General features: G+C 39.0%; 1 protein-coding gene across 4 annotated transcripts in view; it reads left to right on the top strand.

Moving 5' to 3' along the window:
• The window catches only part of arnt2 (aryl-hydrocarbon receptor nuclear translocator 2), a 161,662-nt gene extending 155,480 nt beyond the window's left edge, over nucleotides 1–6,182 (top strand). For all 4 annotated transcript variants that reach the window (XM_008405010.3, XM_081604958.1, XM_081604957.1 and 1 more), the window contains exons 17-19: nucleotides 1,862–2,012; nucleotides 3,340–3,485; nucleotides 3,557–6,182. In XM_008405010.3, the coding sequence (XP_008403232.1) occupies nucleotides 1,862–2,012; nucleotides 3,340–3,485; nucleotides 3,557–3,655 (396 nt within the window). In that variant the 3' untranslated portion in view covers nucleotides 3,656–6,182. The remainder of the gene's footprint in view (nucleotides 1–1,861; nucleotides 2,013–3,339; nucleotides 3,486–3,556) is intronic.
• Nucleotides 6,183–19,140: the final 12,958 nt, after the last annotated feature.

Below are 19,140 nucleotides of genomic sequence, written 5' to 3'. Positions count from 1 at the left end.
CTTTGTATTAAAAGTGTCATAATTTAGTGAATGACGCTTTATGACAACAGTCATAAATATTCATGAAGGCTTATTCATGTTCATGACAGGTGTTTATGACAGTGTAATGTCAGTCTTATTCACCCCCTTCAAATAAAGTATTACCAAATAATTTCTTACTTTTTTCTTGCATGAATGGAAGATTTACTTAGTTCTTTGTTTATATTTCCTTTTTATATTGATATTGTTTAAATGCAATGATTGCTTTCATGATTTCTTTGGGGGAGACGGGGGGAAGGGGGTACAATTCTAGACATTTCCAAGATTTGGGCTGGTCCGGTCCCCCACACCCCTTCGGATTTACGCCCATGCTTGTGCTATAATGGCCGATAGTTTCTAAGTTTATTTATTCGCAAATTGTAGATTATTTATAGAGAGTTCTCTTTAAGTTTTAAGCAGTCTTCAGTCTGCTATCAAAGTATTGGATTTGAATATGAACCTTTGTGTGCACACATAATTATAATAATCATTCAAAGACATCAGCGCTGACTCGCATACCCCAATGGTGCGTGGGCAGGCATTGATGACCTGCGTCCCAATGTCCGTTGCTACGAATCTCAGTGGCTCCAGTAGCTCGATCCATTCAGCTCCGTTCCCAGGGTCCAGTGTCGATCGCTCCTCCGTGGTTTTGGTTCCGACGCCAGGTGTCCAAATCACTCCTCCGCATGTCTGGTTTCTGATGCGGGGTGACGCCTGGTTCTTCTTCGGACCTGTAGCACATATTCCGACTCCTTGTTCCCCTTTGTCGTTGCGTTCACTTTGTCTGGCTGGCTCCAATACAGTGCGGCGATTACTTTACAGCTTCGTGGAACCAAAATGCAGCCGCATCGGTGTGGATCTTACAAACAAGGCAGTTTTCTACCTAAATGTAGGGCTAAAATAATATATTTTAGGCTACTGGTTCCTGTTCCTGGTAGACGTGCGCTCAATTAAGATTCATACTGCCGATCTTCACTTTAACTTATAATAAAGTAATTTATTACAAGTCAAATAAATGACTTTTAATCAAATGGTAAGACATGGAAAATGTCTTGCCATTTTCCATAGATCCATATGAATCCAGCATTAATCAAAACAGTTGAAAACTGTTTGCCTCTTCCCTTTAACAACAACTAAACAGAATCACGCTTGACCTTAAGTAACCCCACCCGCTTCAGACACTCAGAACTCAAAAGGAAATACACCCCATGGTGGCCATAAACACGGGAAAGGTTAAACGGCTCTTACGGCTTTCCTCCCGTGCAAGGCGATCAGCTGTCCTTGCTACATGCAATATTCCTCTCACTGCACATTTTCATGAAATCTCATAAAAATCACAACCGGGCTATAAAATATAGCTCTGCTCTCTCTTCTTTCGTCTCGGAAAGCCGGGTCTGTGGAAATGCGTTCACTCCGAAGTAGAGTGGAGCTGCTGAAGTAGAGCCCGTGGAAAAGGGGCAAAAGTATGAAGTATTAGGAGCTGTGAGAGGATTTCAATTTAGAATAAAACCAAAGTGAAAAATTATTTTATGCCACTAGGTGAATACCTTGTTTGCTAATGAAATGTTTTACTTTTGGAACAATTTTTTTGTTTAATTAAATGTGCTTTATTATTTCTTAGGCTTCTATGTTCACTTAATATACCCAGACAGTTTTGTTTGTTCCAATGATCACAAATTAAATCCATAAGTTTCCTCATCTTAGTGAGATTGTGGTACATTCCTGTTTATTCCAGGAATGCATAACAGGAATGTACCAACAGGAATTGTAAACTAAGTATGTGTTTTTTTAAATCATCTCTGACTTATAAATGGCCGTTTTAACCAGTTTTTCTGGTGTCCAGTCCAACAAATCCCAGTCCAGTCCGTTTGGTATCGGTTCTGGCCACAACTACCAGACTGACCCCGCCTCCTACAGTCCACTGTCATCCCCAGCAACATCCTCGCCCAGTGGAAATGCTTACTCAGGCCTGACAAACCGCAGCACAGCCTTTGGTAAGCTTTGCTCTCCGGTCACCTTACTGCTGTTTTTGGCACATCTGACAATGTAAACGTAATCCGACTAAATAGGGTTAGAAGCAAGGTAATAGACGATGTAACACATGAATACTAAACATCTGGTATGTTTCGGTATAGAAACATGTCCTTCGGGGTGAAGGGGTGGTGCAGGGGTAAAACACAACCTACGTTGTGAAGAACTTGGTCCTGTCACAGGTTCAAGTCCTGGCCTGGTGGCCTTGCCAGGCTGGGCATGCCTTCCTTATCTCTCATTACCCATTTTACTGTCTGACCACTCAATAAAACCTTTTAAAAAATAAACTTATCCTTTGGTTTTATACTTTAAAGTCTTCCATTTAAAAAAGATTAAGTTCTAACAACGATTGATTTCCTTTTTACATTTACCACCATTATGTCTTTATTAGTGTCACGTCAAAGCAAAATAAAAATCTACTGGCAACTGTATATTTATCTGCTAAATGGGGAGTACAGCTAATGGTAAAATGAAGGGTGGATAGAAAGGGATTTGGGGGCAGGGTGTTCCGGGCACATTTCTCTGAAACTGTAGAACTTAGAGGAGAATGGGAATTTGGGATGAGGGGAAACATGTTTTTATGTTCCCAGTAAGTCTAACACTTAGTGTCTTAGAGACTGCTTGCATTGTTTCATTAATTTAACAAATTTAACAAACAGCTTTTCCTAAAAAGCTGTATATGAACTAACTGCTTAAATTCTTTAATGATTTAATAAGACATTTATTAAAGCAAATCATTAAGCTTATGGCATTTTTATGGCATTCAAAGCAAAGTATATAATGTAAGAGGATTTATTTTTCTTATTTGCTATGACAGGTTATATCCACACACCATCGCACTGAAATTTTAAGATCCAAATTATTAATGACTAACAGTAGCACTTTATCTAACTGTATCACAGTTAGAAAGTTTATTGAAGACTGAAACCATGTGTGTCTAGTCAGATACAGTTGGGGAAAAAAATATATTTTTTTCTCTTTCTGAAGTAAAATCAAATCAATCTTCTCTTGTTTCAGCTCAGTTAGAATTACCACAATTATTTCTTGTCATAGATTTATTTACTAATAAATAAAACTCAGAGTCAGATGTTTGCATCCATTTCCTCTGTAGCAATGCCTTTTGGCTTCCTTCCCTAAAGGAATTTATTTATTAATGCTCTGTGACATTAATAAAAACATATCTGTTTTTATTAATGTCTGAGAATCAGAAAGAAAGATGCTAAAGAATTTCTAAATACTAAGTAGAATATAAAATAAGTTGTGAGCCAATAAATCTGTTGATGTTTCCAGATGTGTCAGGAGAAGGTGGTCAAAGTGGAGGCCAGTTCCAGGGTCGCCCCAGTGAGGTCTGGTCCCAGTGGCAGAACCAGCATCATTCCCAGCAGTCGGGGGAGCAGCACTCACACGCCAACCCCAGCCAGACAGAGGTCTTCCAGGTACAACCCAAAGCGCTCAGCAGTTGACCCCTGTTTGCAGACATGTGACCTGTGACCCCATGTCTCTGTAGGACATGCTGCCTATGGCTGGAGATCCCACCCAGGGGACAGCGAACTACAACATAGAGGATTTTGCGGATCTTGGCATGTTTCCACCCTTCTCTGAGTAAAGGTCGCCTCTACGACATATCGATGGACTTATGTTTGCTAATTCTAATTTCAATTTTTTTTTATAAGAGCAGCACTCGACCACCTAGAAAAATTTGTCATAGTAATTCATTACTCTTATCTCCATAAGACATTCATTACTGTCATCTCATAGCAAAATAATTCTCCATCTAGAAGGCCTGAAGAATGAACTGGTGGATGCCCTCACACTCTAGGGATTCTGCTTAATGGAGAGTCTTAGTTAGTCGAACCTTTCTCAGCTTGTGATTGGACATTGATGTTCAGGTCACTGCGTGTGTCCTCAGCATTCTGAAGGCATGCCTTCTAGCTAGAACAGTCGCATCTGTCAGAGCTCATCACCATCATTAAGACTGGATGAATGAGTACTTACTTTTAGTTTTCTTAAAGAACAAGAGGAATATGGAAAACTGTGTATTACCTCAAAATGTTCAACTCTTCCTACATGCTATGATTTTTACTTTCAAACTGTTCATCTAATCTAAAACATCAGGTTTTTTTTTTTGGGGGGGGGGTTATATTGCAATTGAGATCTAATACCCAAATAATTAGAATGTTTTTTGGGTATTAGATCCTGTTCCTGTTCATTGAATGTATCTATAATAAAACCTCTTCAATTTAGATTGTTTTAGTTCAGTACAAATCTTAAAAGGTAACAACAGATTCTTTGAAGCAAAATTAGGAATAATGTTGCAATTCTTTCATTCTCTGTTGAACTCCAAACTTCTACCTCCACCAAGGAACCCGCAAAACATTTTTTCAGTTATCGTCAGTATAAAGCTTTCTTAAGCTATTTAATTTTTGAATTAAATAAAGTTCACCTGAAGGAAGTCGTATCTTTATAGGCGAAGGATCAGAACAGATCTGCGATTTTTGTCAATTGTAATTGACAAATAGCAGGTTGCATAGCCTTCCATAAGAAACAAACTTAGTGCACCAAAAGGAATTTGGTTCACTATGTAAATATTTTATAAAATGTTGAAATGTTACATTAGAATTCTTTTTATATATCTTCACTTCAATTAGACGTCTGACAAGTAGCAGATCTCATAAGAAATGGATCACTGGGCAAGACGTTTTTGCGATTTTCTTTATAATGACAACATTGTGGGTCTTATGTATAGTTTTCAACGTCAAAAATGAATCTTTCCGCATCCATTTTGAAATACTATACCACCATTAGCTGTACTACAATACAACAATAAAGGAGCTAGCAATGCAGCACAGAAGAAAAGCAGCAACATAAAGTAGTTTTTGCCTTTATGTTTTACTGATTAGAGGCAGAACAGCTTTGAACAGATCGCTGCCTGGAGCATGAACCAGTCACAATCTCTCTGGGTTGGTTTAGGGAAAATAATGAGCATATGTTTAGATGCACATCAGACGCCTCAGCTGTTTGTTGCGTTATAAAGGCTTTAAAATTAAATAAAAATCAGCCAGGACAGTAAATCAGCAGGTAAAACTTTAAAGATCACTGGATCTTGGGCTAGTAAATCCCCATTGGTGCAGACTGACCAGTCAATCTGCAGATTCACCGTTTAGGTGTCAACGAACAATAATCAGTCATAAACTATACTCTTTAATGTCATGTAATAAAATTACATGGACTATGACGAAAGTGGGTGATAAATAGCACTAGATGGCATTTAATGCTTTTATGGCTACTGGGTATAAACCATTCTTTAGTCTTTTTGTCCTTGCTCTGCTGTCCTTGCTCTGCTGCTCCCGCAGCAATTGGAACAAACCTTGTCATTCTCTAATTCATCTCAAACTGTTATTCTCCTTTCACCTGGGATGAGTGACTGACTGTGCAAAGTCCAGTCACAATTATTTTGTATGTCCGTACCCAAAGCCCTTTGGGTTGGAAAATAAAATAAAAAAAGACTTGTGTTAGGATCACCGAGTGCAGAAAGCAGCAGGAGAAGACAATCCATTTCTGTTTCCCTGTAAACCTATGTAGTTATGTCCTGATTTTTAGAAAACACTTCATGCAACTATAGCAGGATTAAATGCATTTTAAAATGAAGAAATGTTAGTATACCATTGCTGAGTTACTGCTTAAAGTGCACTTCATGGCACTAACTGTTCATTACACCAGCCTGCTGCCCAGCAGTGTGCAGTATGTCTGTTTTCAGCTTTGACTGGTTGACTTTAATTCATTGTTGTATATTCAAACAAAAGTCTGAATAACAGCTTGCAGTGAAGTAATGTTTACATGACAAACTGCATGTCCTTGAAAAATGGAATAAACTTTAGACATCTTTTGCTAAGGATCTAAAATTATTATTTTTTCAATATTGTGATTTTTATGTCAACTCATCTTACATTCACAGAGTACATTTTTGTGTAAGTCTTAATGATATTGTGTATAATGTGAGTGTGTATTTAGTATGTGTTGGTTAGCTAGTAAACTGTACATTGACTCCTAGACCTGTTTAAACTGTGTAAACGTGACCCATTATTTTGTGTAAAACTGTGCTTGTGACAATAAATTCTTGATTTGGTATCTTCCATTAAAGGTTTATTTCATCGATATATATATTTTAACACAAAGACCTAACTTGTGGCAATTGTTTGCACAAACGGATACTAATATTAGGTCAACTTTTCCACAGCAGATTACAATGGAGTTATTTAGTGGTCCACTAAATAACCATTGTTATTTAGTGTCTAAACATCTGTTTAGATTCAGATGTTTGTGACCAATATGGCCCCATGCTTAGTTCGCGATACAAGGGGAGCAAACAACTCAAAAAGCCCAACCAACGGAACAATCAAATTTAAAAATGTATTACAAGAAGTCACTTGTACTGGTGACTATTAAATAAAGTTAAAAAAAAAAAAAAAAGTCCTCTTCTTTTTTATAAAATCCAAACGTTCCATAATTGTCCTTAAAAGAAAGTCACCAATTCGAGGCCATCAGTTGGGTTCCACTTATCGGGCTGCTCCAGGTGACGGTGATCTGCCCACAAGGCGCTCACTTGCTGATCCTCAGCTGACTTCTTCAACGCTCCTCTACCATTCCACTCTTTGGCGTACCACGCCCTTTTCAGTCTGACCCAGAGGCGCGGGCAGGTTCCCTTCTGCCCCGATCCTCTGCAATGAGCCATCGGCCCCACCTCTCGGCGCTCCGCGCTTGACGTGCGGATTTCTTCCTCCCCGATCCTCTACGCCATCTCTCGCTGGGTTACAGGATCAGTCTACACAGACACCTTTCTCCTTCCAGGCTCCTTTTATTCTGGCTTCAATCAGCCCCACCTGGGCGCATCGATTACAGAACGCACTCAGTGGGCTCTGCCTCCTTAAACTGCCGCTTTCAGCCCAGTGTGTTTGGGTTGTTAAAGGGAAAAACAAAACACAAAACAATCCAAACATGCAAAACGGACAATCAAATCAAAAATAAAATTAAAGAAATCACTATTTTCCACTGTGCAACATTTACATCTGAATCTAAACACCTCTGTGTGTGTGTGTGTGCGCGCGCATGTGCATAATAATGAATAAAATTTCTATGAAAATGAACAAATTAAAGAAACATGTTTGCTTTTCAAACATGTTTCAACAAATTATGCTAAAAAAATAAACTCATGAAACAGACCTGAACAAAAATGATGGCACCCCTGAAAATAAAAGGGACATGTTAAATCAAGGTGTGTCCACTAATTAGCATCACAAGTGTCTACATTCTTGTAATCTTTCAGTGAGCTCCATGTAGTCATTGTGCTGTTTGTGTACCACACTTAACATGGACCAGAGGAAGTGAAGGAAAGAGTTGTCTCAGGACAATAGAAAATTATAGATAAGCATGTTAAAGGTAAAAGTTATAAGACCATCTCGAAGCAGCTTGATGTTCTTGCGACAAGCTCAGACATGTAAGATTTGTGTGACTGTAGCCAACCTCCCTGGACGTAGCTGCAGAAATAAAATTGATGACAAAACAAAGAGATGGATAATACAAGCGATAACAAATGAGCCCAGAAAAACTTCTAAAGAGATTAAAGGTGAACTTGAAGCTCAAGGAACATCAGTGTCGGATCGCACAATCTGTCGTTGAGCCAAAGTGGACTTAATGAGAGACGACCATTATTGAAAACAATTGATGAAAAAGCCAGACTAGTTTTCCAAACTACATGACAAGCCACAAAGTTTCTAGGAATATGTCCTATGAACAGATGAGACAAAAAATTTAACTTCTTAGCAAGACACATCAGCTCTATGTTTGTAGATGGAAAAATTAAGCATATCAAGAAACAAACACTGTCCCTACCTTAAATCTGTGCAGGGTATAATGAAAACTCAAGACTATCGAGAGATTCTAGAAAGAAATGTGCTATCCAGTGTCGGAAAGCTTTGTCTCAGTCGTAGGTCATGCGTCTTGCAACAGGATAATGACCCCAAACACACAACTAAAAATGGTAGAAGTAACAAACTTTTCAGTATGTCAATGTTCTTCTTAGGCCTTCTAATGAGTCATCATTTGATATAGGTGCGTTAAACCAGGGAGAGAATTAAAACATGCAGGATGTCGGCCCTCCAGCATCGACTTTGGGCACCACTGGTATTTTGAAGAGGCTTTCTATGAGCCCTGACCTCTATAGAGCAGGGGTGCCGAACTCTAGTCCTCAAGGGCCGGTGTCCTGCAACTTTTAGTTGTGCCTCTGCTGCACTACACCTGAATAGAATAATCAGGTCATTAGCAAGGCTTTGGGGAACTTATGTACACAAGGAGGTAATTAGGCCATTTCATTCATTTGTACCCGTGGCACATCTAAAAACTGCAGGACATCGGCCCTTGAGGACAGGAGTATTATACCTGTGCTAAAGAGCATCTTTGGAAGGAGCTGAAACATGCCATCTGGAAAAGGCACCCTTTTTTTTTTAAACCTGAGACAAGTGGAGCAGTTTGCTCATGAAATACCTGCTGAGAGGAGCAGAAGTCTCATGAACAGTTATAGGAGTCATTTGATTGCAGCGATTTACTCAAAAGGTTGTGCAACAAAATAGTACCATCATTTTTGTTCAGGCCAGTTTCATTAGTTTATTTATTTTTTTATTCTGTTGAAGCATATTTAAAATGCAATGTTTGACTTTCCTTTGTTCATTTTCACAGACTGTTTATTCATTATTACCTTTGTCAGATTCAAGTTATTTCTGTGACCATTGTGATTTTTTTTTAATTAACGGAGGGGTACCAACAATTTTGTCCACGTGTGTATCTCAGAAAGAATTTTAATTGGTTAGGTCTGTTCCTCATAGCTTACATTACTTAGCACAAACCATACATCTAGACAAACTTTACATAGTACATGACATAATTTCAATTGAAGGAACAAATATAATGTATAAGAAATTTACAAACAGGTAACATAACTCACTTAGAAACTTTCTCTACTCCCACAAACCATACCATGCTTTAGTTTGATTTATTTATAAAGCACTTTAAAACAACCACAGCTGATACAAAGTACTCTACATTAAAACACAACATAACAATAACAAAATAAAAACTCTTACAGTTTAAAAACAAAAACATACAATTTAAAACTAGATCTTGCTGGAGTTTAAAGCCAAGTAAAATAGATTAACTTTAAGACGAACTTTAAAAGTGGACAGTGAAGGGCCCTCTCAGACCTGCAAAGGCAAGTCGTTCCATAACTTAGGACCAATGACAGAGAAGCCCTGTCCCCTCTGAGCTTCCTCCTGGATTTTGGTACCTCCAAGAGCAGCTGATCTGCGGACCTGAGAGACCGATAAGGTACGTAGGGGTGAAGAAGCTCAGAGTGGTAAGCCACTCTGAGCTTACCACTCTTATGTTTTATTTAAAAACAAACATAAGAATTTTAAAATGAATCCTAAAATATACAGGCAGCCAGTGAAGTGAGGCCAGGACAGGGGTCACATGTTCCCTCTTTCGAGTTCCTGTCAAAAGTCGTGCAGCAGCATTTTGAACCAACTGCAGACATGAGAGCAGCGACTGACTGACTCCCAGATAAAGTGAGTTAAAGTAATCCAATCGAGTTGAAATAAAAGCCTGGATCACTGTTTCAAAATGCTGCCTGGAAAGAAAAGATTTCACTGATGCCAGTCGCCTTAAATGATAAAAGCTGGACTAAACCACGGCTCTGATTTGGCTGTCCAGTTTAAAATCACTGTCCACCTTAAAGCCAAGATCTGTAATAACATGTTTAAAATATACCTCCAAGGGTCCCAGGTCAAGAGAGGAGGACTCACAGGAGCCACTGGGTCCAAACACAATCACCTCTGTTTTCCTTTCATTCAAATTTAAAAAGTTCGAGGCCAACCAAGCTTCAATATCACCTAGACATGCCAGGAGATGTTTGATAGAATGTACATCCTTCTGCTTCAGGGGCAAATAAATCTGACAGTCATCAGCATAACAATGAAATGAAATCCCATGTTTCCTAAGGATAAAACCCAGAGGCAGTAAATAAAAAGAGAATAGCAGTGGGCCCAGAATTGAGCCCTGCGGGACACCATAAGGCATTGACGCAGCAGATGATTCAGAGTCACTAATTTTCACTGAAATTGTTCTCTCCTCCAGGTAGGACCGGAACCATTTAAGAACAGTGCCATTAATACCAACAATGTGGTGTAATCGCAATATTAAAATGTCATGGTCTACTGTATCAAAGGCAGCAGTTAGGTCAAGTAAAATTAGAACAACATGGTTACCAGAATCACATGCAAGAAGGATATCATTAAAAACTCTTATTAAAGCAGATTCTGCACTATGAAGAGTTTTAAAACCTGACTGGAAAACCTCCAGAATGCCATTGTCATCTAAAAACTGTTTCAGCTGACAGTACACAATTTTTTCTAAAACCTTAGAAAGAAAAGGCAGCTTCGAAATAGGCCGATAATTAGCCAGAATAGTATGATAAAGGCCAGGTTTTTTAAGCAGTGGCTGCACTACTGCATGTTTAAAACTAGCAGAGACCACACCTGAGGACAGACTGCTATTTATAATTGCAAGAACAGGCTGCCCTATGCTAGATAAAATATCTTTAAAAAATCGTGGAGGGACAGGATCACGTGGGGAACCTGATGGCTTAATGTGGCCAACCACGTCCTCTAAAAGTGAGACAGTCACAAGCTCAAACTGATTGAAAGCAGCAGAGCAAGGTATCGAAACAGAGGGGTCAGAGTCAAGAGCTGTGATAAGATCCCTCGCACTACGAACCTTTTCAATAAAGAAACGCAGAAAATTATCACACATGTCAGGAGAAGCTTCCAAACAAGCATTCTGTGGAATATTAAGCACAGAGTCAATGGTGTTAAATAAAACACGTGAGTTATGGCTGTTTGAGGAAATGATATTTGCCAAATGTTCCCTTTTAGCCTCTTGTTAAGGAAGAATTATTTATACAATTAAATTTAGCAAAAAAATCTGGCTCTGCTTCTTTCTGTTGATCCCGGGTACTCTCGCGTGGCTACGTGTGGGGACAGACAGTGGCGGAGCTAGACTTTTAAAGTTGGGGGGGTGGGCAAGGACTACCTCTGGGGGGGCAAAATTTTAAATGTGTGTGCATATATATATATAATTTTAAAAAATAACCAAACTGAATATTTGGTTATTTTTTAAGTCCCTCTGTCATTTGACATGTTATAATTAACTCCTTTGACTGGCGCACATGGAGACATGATAGACTTTACGCAAAGAGTTCATCACAGAGAAAACTAAAATCAATTAAATAAAAGATCCTTTCTGAATATTATCTCATGGACACTGAACAAAATGTGTCTTTCTGACTGGGAGCTGACAGCATGTTGAAGAGTTATGGACACCTTGGTTAGGAAGCTCTGCTTTGACAGGTAATTTGACAGGTAACAATATTTCGGGTCGGACCAGAATTATTTGCCTGATGGTGGCTCGGGCTTCTAATGAGTTTACATTTAATGAGTTTGGAGCACACAGAGAAAACCTAAAGAGAATGTGATCTACTTATTGTAGTTTAAGTAGAGGAATAACAGCTGACTGTTGACAGAGGAAAGAAATTAAAGTGCAGATCCGATAGGCAGAAACAAGCGCAGTGCGCTGGGCAAGAAATGCGCTTAAATGCTCCACCGTTACGCTCCAATTAATCACACATGAGATGACAAACGCCAAATATACAATATATAGTTACACTGCTTACGTTAATGGTGTTTTAAAAACAAAACCAGTAAAAACTTAACTGAGTTAATATGTCAGATTCCCTCCTCACCCTCGTTCGCTGGTTTCTGTCCAGAATGTGATCAAGCGCACAGCTGATACTTGGTGCGAGACATTTTCAACTTTACGCACAGAGAACATTGTGGAGCTCATTATTAATCATACTAAGAACAATATCTGTCAGAGAATCATCTCTGATCTGGACGCTTTAACGGACCAGCGGCTTTGGAGCGTCTAGCGCAGCTGATCCGTTTCGGCTGGTTTTTCTCCCGCTGAGGGATCAGGAAACGATCAGAGTTCTGTCGTCTTCTAAACACGTCATTTCGTGAAATGTTACCTGATTTCAAAAACGTTCCCGCAGAGAAATAATAAATGTTTTCTTTGACGGACAACAAAAAAACTCCAGCGCCACCTCTGCTCCAAACTACGAACATTGTCGGCCCCTCTTCGGTTTTTTTCTCTTTTTTGCGGAGGATCAATAAATAACTTATTGGTGTTTTACAACCACCAGGTATGAAGTACTTTAGCCTTTGAGTTGCACCACAGCGCAGCACAACTGAAACATCCAGGAGAAGAATATCAGCTTGTTGTTATGAGTATAAAGGAGGCTGGTATCGCGCCTGATAAAAATCTATTTATTTATGTCATCACATGGACTTTATATAAAGGTCACCATGAGAAAAGCCTACTGAGTTTTGCTTAAAAAAAACTTTTTTAAACATTTAAATCACACATTTATCTCATGAAGTGAATTTTTATTTTTTTGCAAAACAAGCTTATTTGTGCATGTCAGAAATCTTTTCTTAATATTCTAAGTTTTTGTTTGACTCAAAGTTTTGCTTATGATTCTCACATGATGTCGTGGGCAGGGCCTAAAATTGCAACAAAAGATTTCTGTTGTGTGCAAATAAAAGTTTATGTTTGGCAAATAACTTTTTAAGTTCATGAGACAAAAATTATTTAATTTAAAAAAAGTTTTTTAAACAAAATGTAACCCGTAATTAGTCAATCAGTCAGACTTTTATTTTTACGGGCCCACTTCCTGTTTTGCCCCCAAACTCTTCAACTTATTTAAAGCCCCGCCTCAGCGCAGTTTAAAACACCACCTGTTCCACTGTGATTGTGACTGGCTGTTGGCGTCTTGCTGATCATCTCTCCTTGGAAAATTCACCCAAATCTCTGAAAGTGATTTGAACTATTGGTGAGTTTGCTTGGTTGATAGCAGTAGTGTTCAGCATGAAAGTTTTGATCGATTGCTCATTGGAGCATTTTTTTATTAGAACTGTGGCAGTTGTTACCTGGGCTGTCACCGGGATTCACAGCTGATCGCAGTCTAGCACTCTCTGCTCAAAGGTAATTGATAGTTTTGTGAAAGATTTCATTACTTTCGTAATGAAATTGATTGAAAATAGGATGTAGCTACATTTAAATTGATAGTATATTTTCTTTTTCCTCACACTGCTTGAGTATTTTGAGTTAATTTATTTTCTCTTGATTGATATTTTGAAAGTGAACTTTGATTTCAACTTTAACCTTAAATGGATTAGTTTGAAATATGATTATTCTTTTTGTTTATCTAAATTATGGTTAAGTTAACCTGACTGAAATGTTTAGTTTAATTATTGAATTTGATATTTATTGTATTTGTGTGTTTGCACATACTTATTGTTGATAAACCGCCTAATGGGTTTTTTTTGGCCTTTTAGGTCGGGTTTTTTTTTTGATGGATCAGATTCTCAGATCCACTTCTGAGCAAAGGATGGCGAGCTAAGGACAAGAACTTTGATCTTTTTGAATTTATTTATTTTGAATTAATTTGACCCTCATTGTGTATTTGTAATTGTTTGTTGTTGTTTTTTTCCCCCCTATCATCAATACAAAAAAACACCAAAACTAAAACAGTGATTGTCTTCATTCACACCTCAGGCTCCTTCAAGAACCATCTTCTGATGCTGCTTTTGTAGCCGCAGTTAGCTGCGTAGCCCATAACTGTTACAAAAACAATTTGTTTTTAAAAGAAGAAATAATTACAATTCCAAAAGTTTTGATTACAATTTTATTTTACTTAACTCAGGTTAGTTTTTTTCCCCCATTGAATAATTGGGAAAAAAATGTAACTTCATACTCTGCGAACCAGACCCTAAACTTACTTAAAGTCTGGGTTGAGTTTTTTCCTCTTCATTAATTACACACTTTATATCTATCATGGTAATTCAGGGTGAGTTATTTTTAATTCTAAATGAATATCCTTGTTTGACTTTTATTTAAGTGTTATTTTCCTTCAAGATACATTTACCTAACGCCAGAATAAATGCAATGTACATTATGCAGCAAAGGAAATTAGAAGATCGGACATATATCCATTATGGAGATAAGTTTCAGACGGGCGATGTGCCTTGTACACAGGGAAGAAGGTTTTTAGTTATCTAGCTTTGCTAGAAAAGTCGTTAGCTAGCAACTAGCTAATAGCACAACAACAACAGCCTATTCTCTATGATAAAAATACTGCATTGATAAGAACAGTTTTTCCTCACCTGGCTGTCTCCTCCCGCTCCGTAGTTCTTCAGAGAAAGGTAGACGCAGAGGCCTGTATTTCATTACCTCTCTGCTAAAACCGCGACTCCGAGCTGAAGCAGAAACGATACTTCAACGTTTTCCATAATCTGACAAGTAGCAAATCTACTCCACTTTATTCACCAAAAACGTTTTTTTTAACAATTCACCAAAAACTGTTCTGTAATCAGGAACATTTGCTACGATGAGCTCCAGTTAGCCGTTTTACTGCAGTGCGAGAGGCAATTGCGTCATGCGTCACGGGCAAAAGGTCAAAGGTAACAAGGTGACCGGATGGCTTCTTATGTTGTACAAAAAAAAATTATAATAATTTTAGTACATGTTATTATGTGTCAGAAAAGGGCTTAGAAAATAATAATACCGTGTTTTCCCGATTGTAAGACACCCCCGATTGTAAGACATATCGGAGGCTTCAGGGGGGTCGGCTAATATAAGCCGTAGTGGGGCTTTTGGGGATAAAAAGAAAGTAAGACACTGTCTTACTTTCGGGGAAACACGGTACCAAAAAAAAAAAAAAAAAATTGACCAAAAGGGCACTTGGGGGCAAGGAGCAAAAAGGGCAGGTGCTCAAGCACATCTGCACGTGCCTGTTTGGCTCTTCTCTCCAAATATCAGCAACAACCGCCCTCACAACTTGTCAGTGTGAGGGCGAAAGTATTGAACATTTATTTGTGTTCTCATTCTGGGCTGCACAGTGGCGCAGTTGGTAGAGCTGTTGCCTTGCAGCAAGAAGGTTCTGGGTTTGATTCCCAAGCCCCGGTCTTTCTGCATGGAGTTTGCATGTTCTCCCTGTGCATGCGTGGGTTTTCTCCGGGTACTGTGGTTTCCTCCCACTGAGGGACCAGGGTGCAAGAAAATGGATGGATGGATGTTCTCATTCTGTAATATTTTGGTCTGATTTGCAAAAACTCCTTATGGAAAAAATTGGAAAGAACCTTGTTTTTTCAAATATTGCTCATATTTAACATCCATCCATTTTCTTACACCCTTGTCCCTCAGTGGGGTCGGGAGGGCTGCTGGTGCCTCTCCAGCTAACGTTCTGGGCGAGAGGCGGGGTACACCCTGGACAGATCGCCAGTCTGTCGCAGGGCAACACAGAGACACACAGGACAAACAACCATGCACACACACACTCACACCTAGGGACAATTTGGAGAGGCCAATTAACCTGACAGTCATGTTTTTGGACTGTGGGAGAAAACTGGAGTACCCAGAGAAAACCCAGGCATGCACATGGAGAACATGCAAACTCCATGCAGAAAGACCAGGGCTGGGAATTGAACCTGGAACCTTCTTGCTGCAAGGCAACAGCTCTACCAACTGTGCCACCATGCAGCCCCTTCATATTTAACAATTCAACCTTTTCTTTAGGTGAAATATATGTAGTAAATCCAATTATAATCCTATAAAATATGTCCACAAAATGAAATGGAGTGAAAAAAATACCTTCATTTAATACATTTAAAGAAACTGGCTTGAAAAACTTAAATTTAATAATCAGAAACATTAACTGTTCCTCAGAAATGTAACTTGTTCTGTTATATTTACTTTTGCTTCTTTTGCTGTAACAAACCCTTTCTGTATTTTGAATGTATGCGACTTTTTTTAAAGAAAATAATATAGACGAAAAGGTACACATTGTTTATGTTACCAATTTATGCATATGTTTAACTTTTGTTGTTGTTTTTTACTTTGTTCTTTTTTGAAGATTGCAAGACATCAACATCAATGTCTACGGTTATTCTTTTTTTTGTTTGCTTTTTATGTGGCATTTGTCATTGTGTTAAAGATCCTCTATGTATGGTTGAATGGTTGAATTGTTATTTGTTTGAAAAAGCAAAAGAAAAGAAAAAAGTTAGCAGAAGGCCAGACCTATCCAAATTCACAGGTATTCTCTTCTGGTAATCGTTTATTCGAAGGACCCGTCTTACGTAGACCGGGTCCTTCGAAGAATGCAGTCCCTGAATTCTGGACAGCACCATCTCCACTAGTACAGTGAGATGTTTCTGGAATAACAAACCCCTGGATCACCAGAAAACAAGAAAAAAAAGAAAGAGCCTTTAGGGAACCAGACAGGGTGTTATTGAGACTCCTCAATACAGAAGCAGCTCAAAGTCAAGGTTAGAGTCAAAAATAAGTACAGGAAGAAGCTGGAGAACAAACAGCAGAAGAACAATATCAGAGATGTGTGGTCAGCAATGAAGAAGATTACAGGTTTCAAGCAAAAGGAGGATCAAATAGATGGAAGTCTAGACACAGCAAATGAGCTGAACACATTCATCAACAGGTTCAGCTCTGAATCAAGATCATTATCATCATCCTTTTCTTTCCCCAACCAGACAAACATCCCATTTCCATCTAACCCACGGCTTCATCTTTCACCTCATCCTGACCATCCTCATCATGAGACTGTCTTGAGAAAACAGAGTATCTTCAGTCAGAGACTTCTTCAGATTTGCTGTACAGACAAGAGATATTTCCTGCCATCACCATCTTCAATAACTCTGAAGAATCTGAATAAAAGAGCTACATTTCTGCAGTTGACTTCAAATGGTTTTGCAATTTTCAACAAAAGACATTCAGTGCTGTATTTCCACAGGAAATTTCAATTTTTGCAGTAGACAGCAAGATGTCAAGTTCTTCCAACACACTATGAGCACAGTGTGCATCATCAAGTGGTATTCATACCCCACCTTAGCTGTTTGATGATTTGAGTTGAATTAGTTAAGGGTTTACCCAAGGGTTAACTAAAAAATGACTGTTTCATTAAGGTAAAGCCATGAAGCGAGTCATCTATTTCTGAAGGGGAAAAAAAACACATTTAGTTTAGCTTACATTTCCCAATAGTAAGGATTTTTATTTGAGATAGAATGCTACAGTATGGAAGCTTGTGCTTAGTTTGAAACTTCTGTACTTCACCAAATTTCCATTTCTAGATTTCTCAGGTAGTTTTCATCACATTCTAGACACCCAACTAGAATTCATTATTATTATTATTATTATTATTATTATTATAACCCAGAAAGAACTCCATGCTGAACACTTAAGTCTAAGGGGGCGTTTACACGACAATGATCCAACAAAAACGGAATTTTTGTTCCGTTTTTGTTGGATCATCTACATGAAAACGTTCTAATTAAAATCTGTGTTTACACAGTAACGGCACACATCGAAAACGTGTAATGCTCTCACCGCGCCTAGTTGGTGCTAGGTTCTTTGAAACTGGTGCGTGCATCTGTGCGTCTGATTAGGGCGCAAGGCAAGCAGTTGGAAAAAGTGGGATAACTTTGCTGAAACACCTTGTTTGAGCTTTCACGGTGTCCGTAGCTGGGACTGGAAGCTATTTATTGTTTTTACCTTGGAATGGCCAACAGTCCGTTATTCCTATATCAATCTGATACAATAGGAGCTTCCGCACTTCCCATATCCGTGTCCTCTGTCACCCTTTTCAGCAGTTAAAACAGTTTAATCCGTCGTTAACAATTCGTAACCTGTTTTTCCGAGCCGCCTTCAAACGCCACATGAACGCTGAGACGCTCGCGCTGGGTTTACACCTGTGCGGGAGCGTAGACCTGCTGCTGCTGCGCAGGTGTGTTAGAATCATGACAGCAAACGGGCGGATCTACTGGGGTGGCAGTTGCCACTCCAAATGAGAGCCTTGCCACCCCTGTTGCCACCCCAGCTGGCGACTATGAATTCAATAAAGAGTTATGGGAAATCGGACATTAAGGGTATGAATCTCTTTTTTCCGACAACATTGAATGCAACACAATGTAACCTGACGCCTACTGTTGAGTAGCGGGAAGTGCGAGTGTAACCAGGTTGTAAATCTCTTGTTATAATTATACAAAATGTCTTTTTTTGATTATTTGTCTTGTTCCTTATCTTACTGAAACACCTGTCATTGTTTTAACCGTGTTACTTTAAGATCGGAAGCCCCTCCCTTTTATTTCTTCTTCTGTGGTATTGTCTTTAAATTGTTTGCCCCTCCCCTTTTGTCATGTTGTCCTGCGGGAGAGGTGTGTGCTTTTTATTCTTCCATCTAAATACATTGTTTATTTATAGATCTATTATGTTAATTTTTGTTTTATACTTTTGTTTTGTGTAGGACTTGGAGCAGGCAGCCTTTAACACGGTTGTTTTGTCTTTGTATTCTCGTCAGAAATAAACCGAGAATCATCCGCTTGAAAGATAAGCTGTGTCACGGTCCATTTACTTGATAACCAGCACAACGCAGAAAAGGATCCGGTTACACTTGGTGCCATTTGACCCGCTGTAACGTCGAATCTCCGCTGCTGAAGCTGCTGCTCCGCTGCGCCTTTCCCGCCTTTGAGGTCTGGGCTCCGCCCTCGCTGCACCGTGCGCCAATTCCCTGCGCTCTGACTGGCAGGCGTTGGTTTGCTGTATCCTGGCAACAAAGTCAAGTTTCTGGCCCCGTTTACACGACAACGATTTCCGGGGAAAACGGAAGAGTTTTGTTGCGTTTTTTAGTGTGCATTTACACGAAACCACCGAATGTTTTCTCTAACAACGGCAGAGATTGAAAACGGATTCCAGAGTGCGATATTTCTGAAACGTAACGTTTTCCGTTGTCGTGTAAACCTAGAAAACGGATCTTTTCTTCCAGAGAATCCCCAGCTCATGCATAGTATGACGCAAAACATAGCTGCTTCCTACAATCCACAGAAGAAGAAGAAACTACTCACAATGCTGGTGTTACTG

This window comes from Poecilia reticulata, chromosome 3, assembly GCF_904066995.2.
Source record: "Poecilia reticulata chromosome 3, P_reticulata-male-v2, whole genome shotgun sequence".
NCBI classification, from domain to species: Eukaryota; Metazoa; Chordata; class Actinopteri; order Cyprinodontiformes; family Poeciliidae; genus Poecilia; species Poecilia reticulata.
Note: the sequence above shows the minus strand (reverse complement) of the source record. Positions and strands in the feature narration are given on the sequence as shown.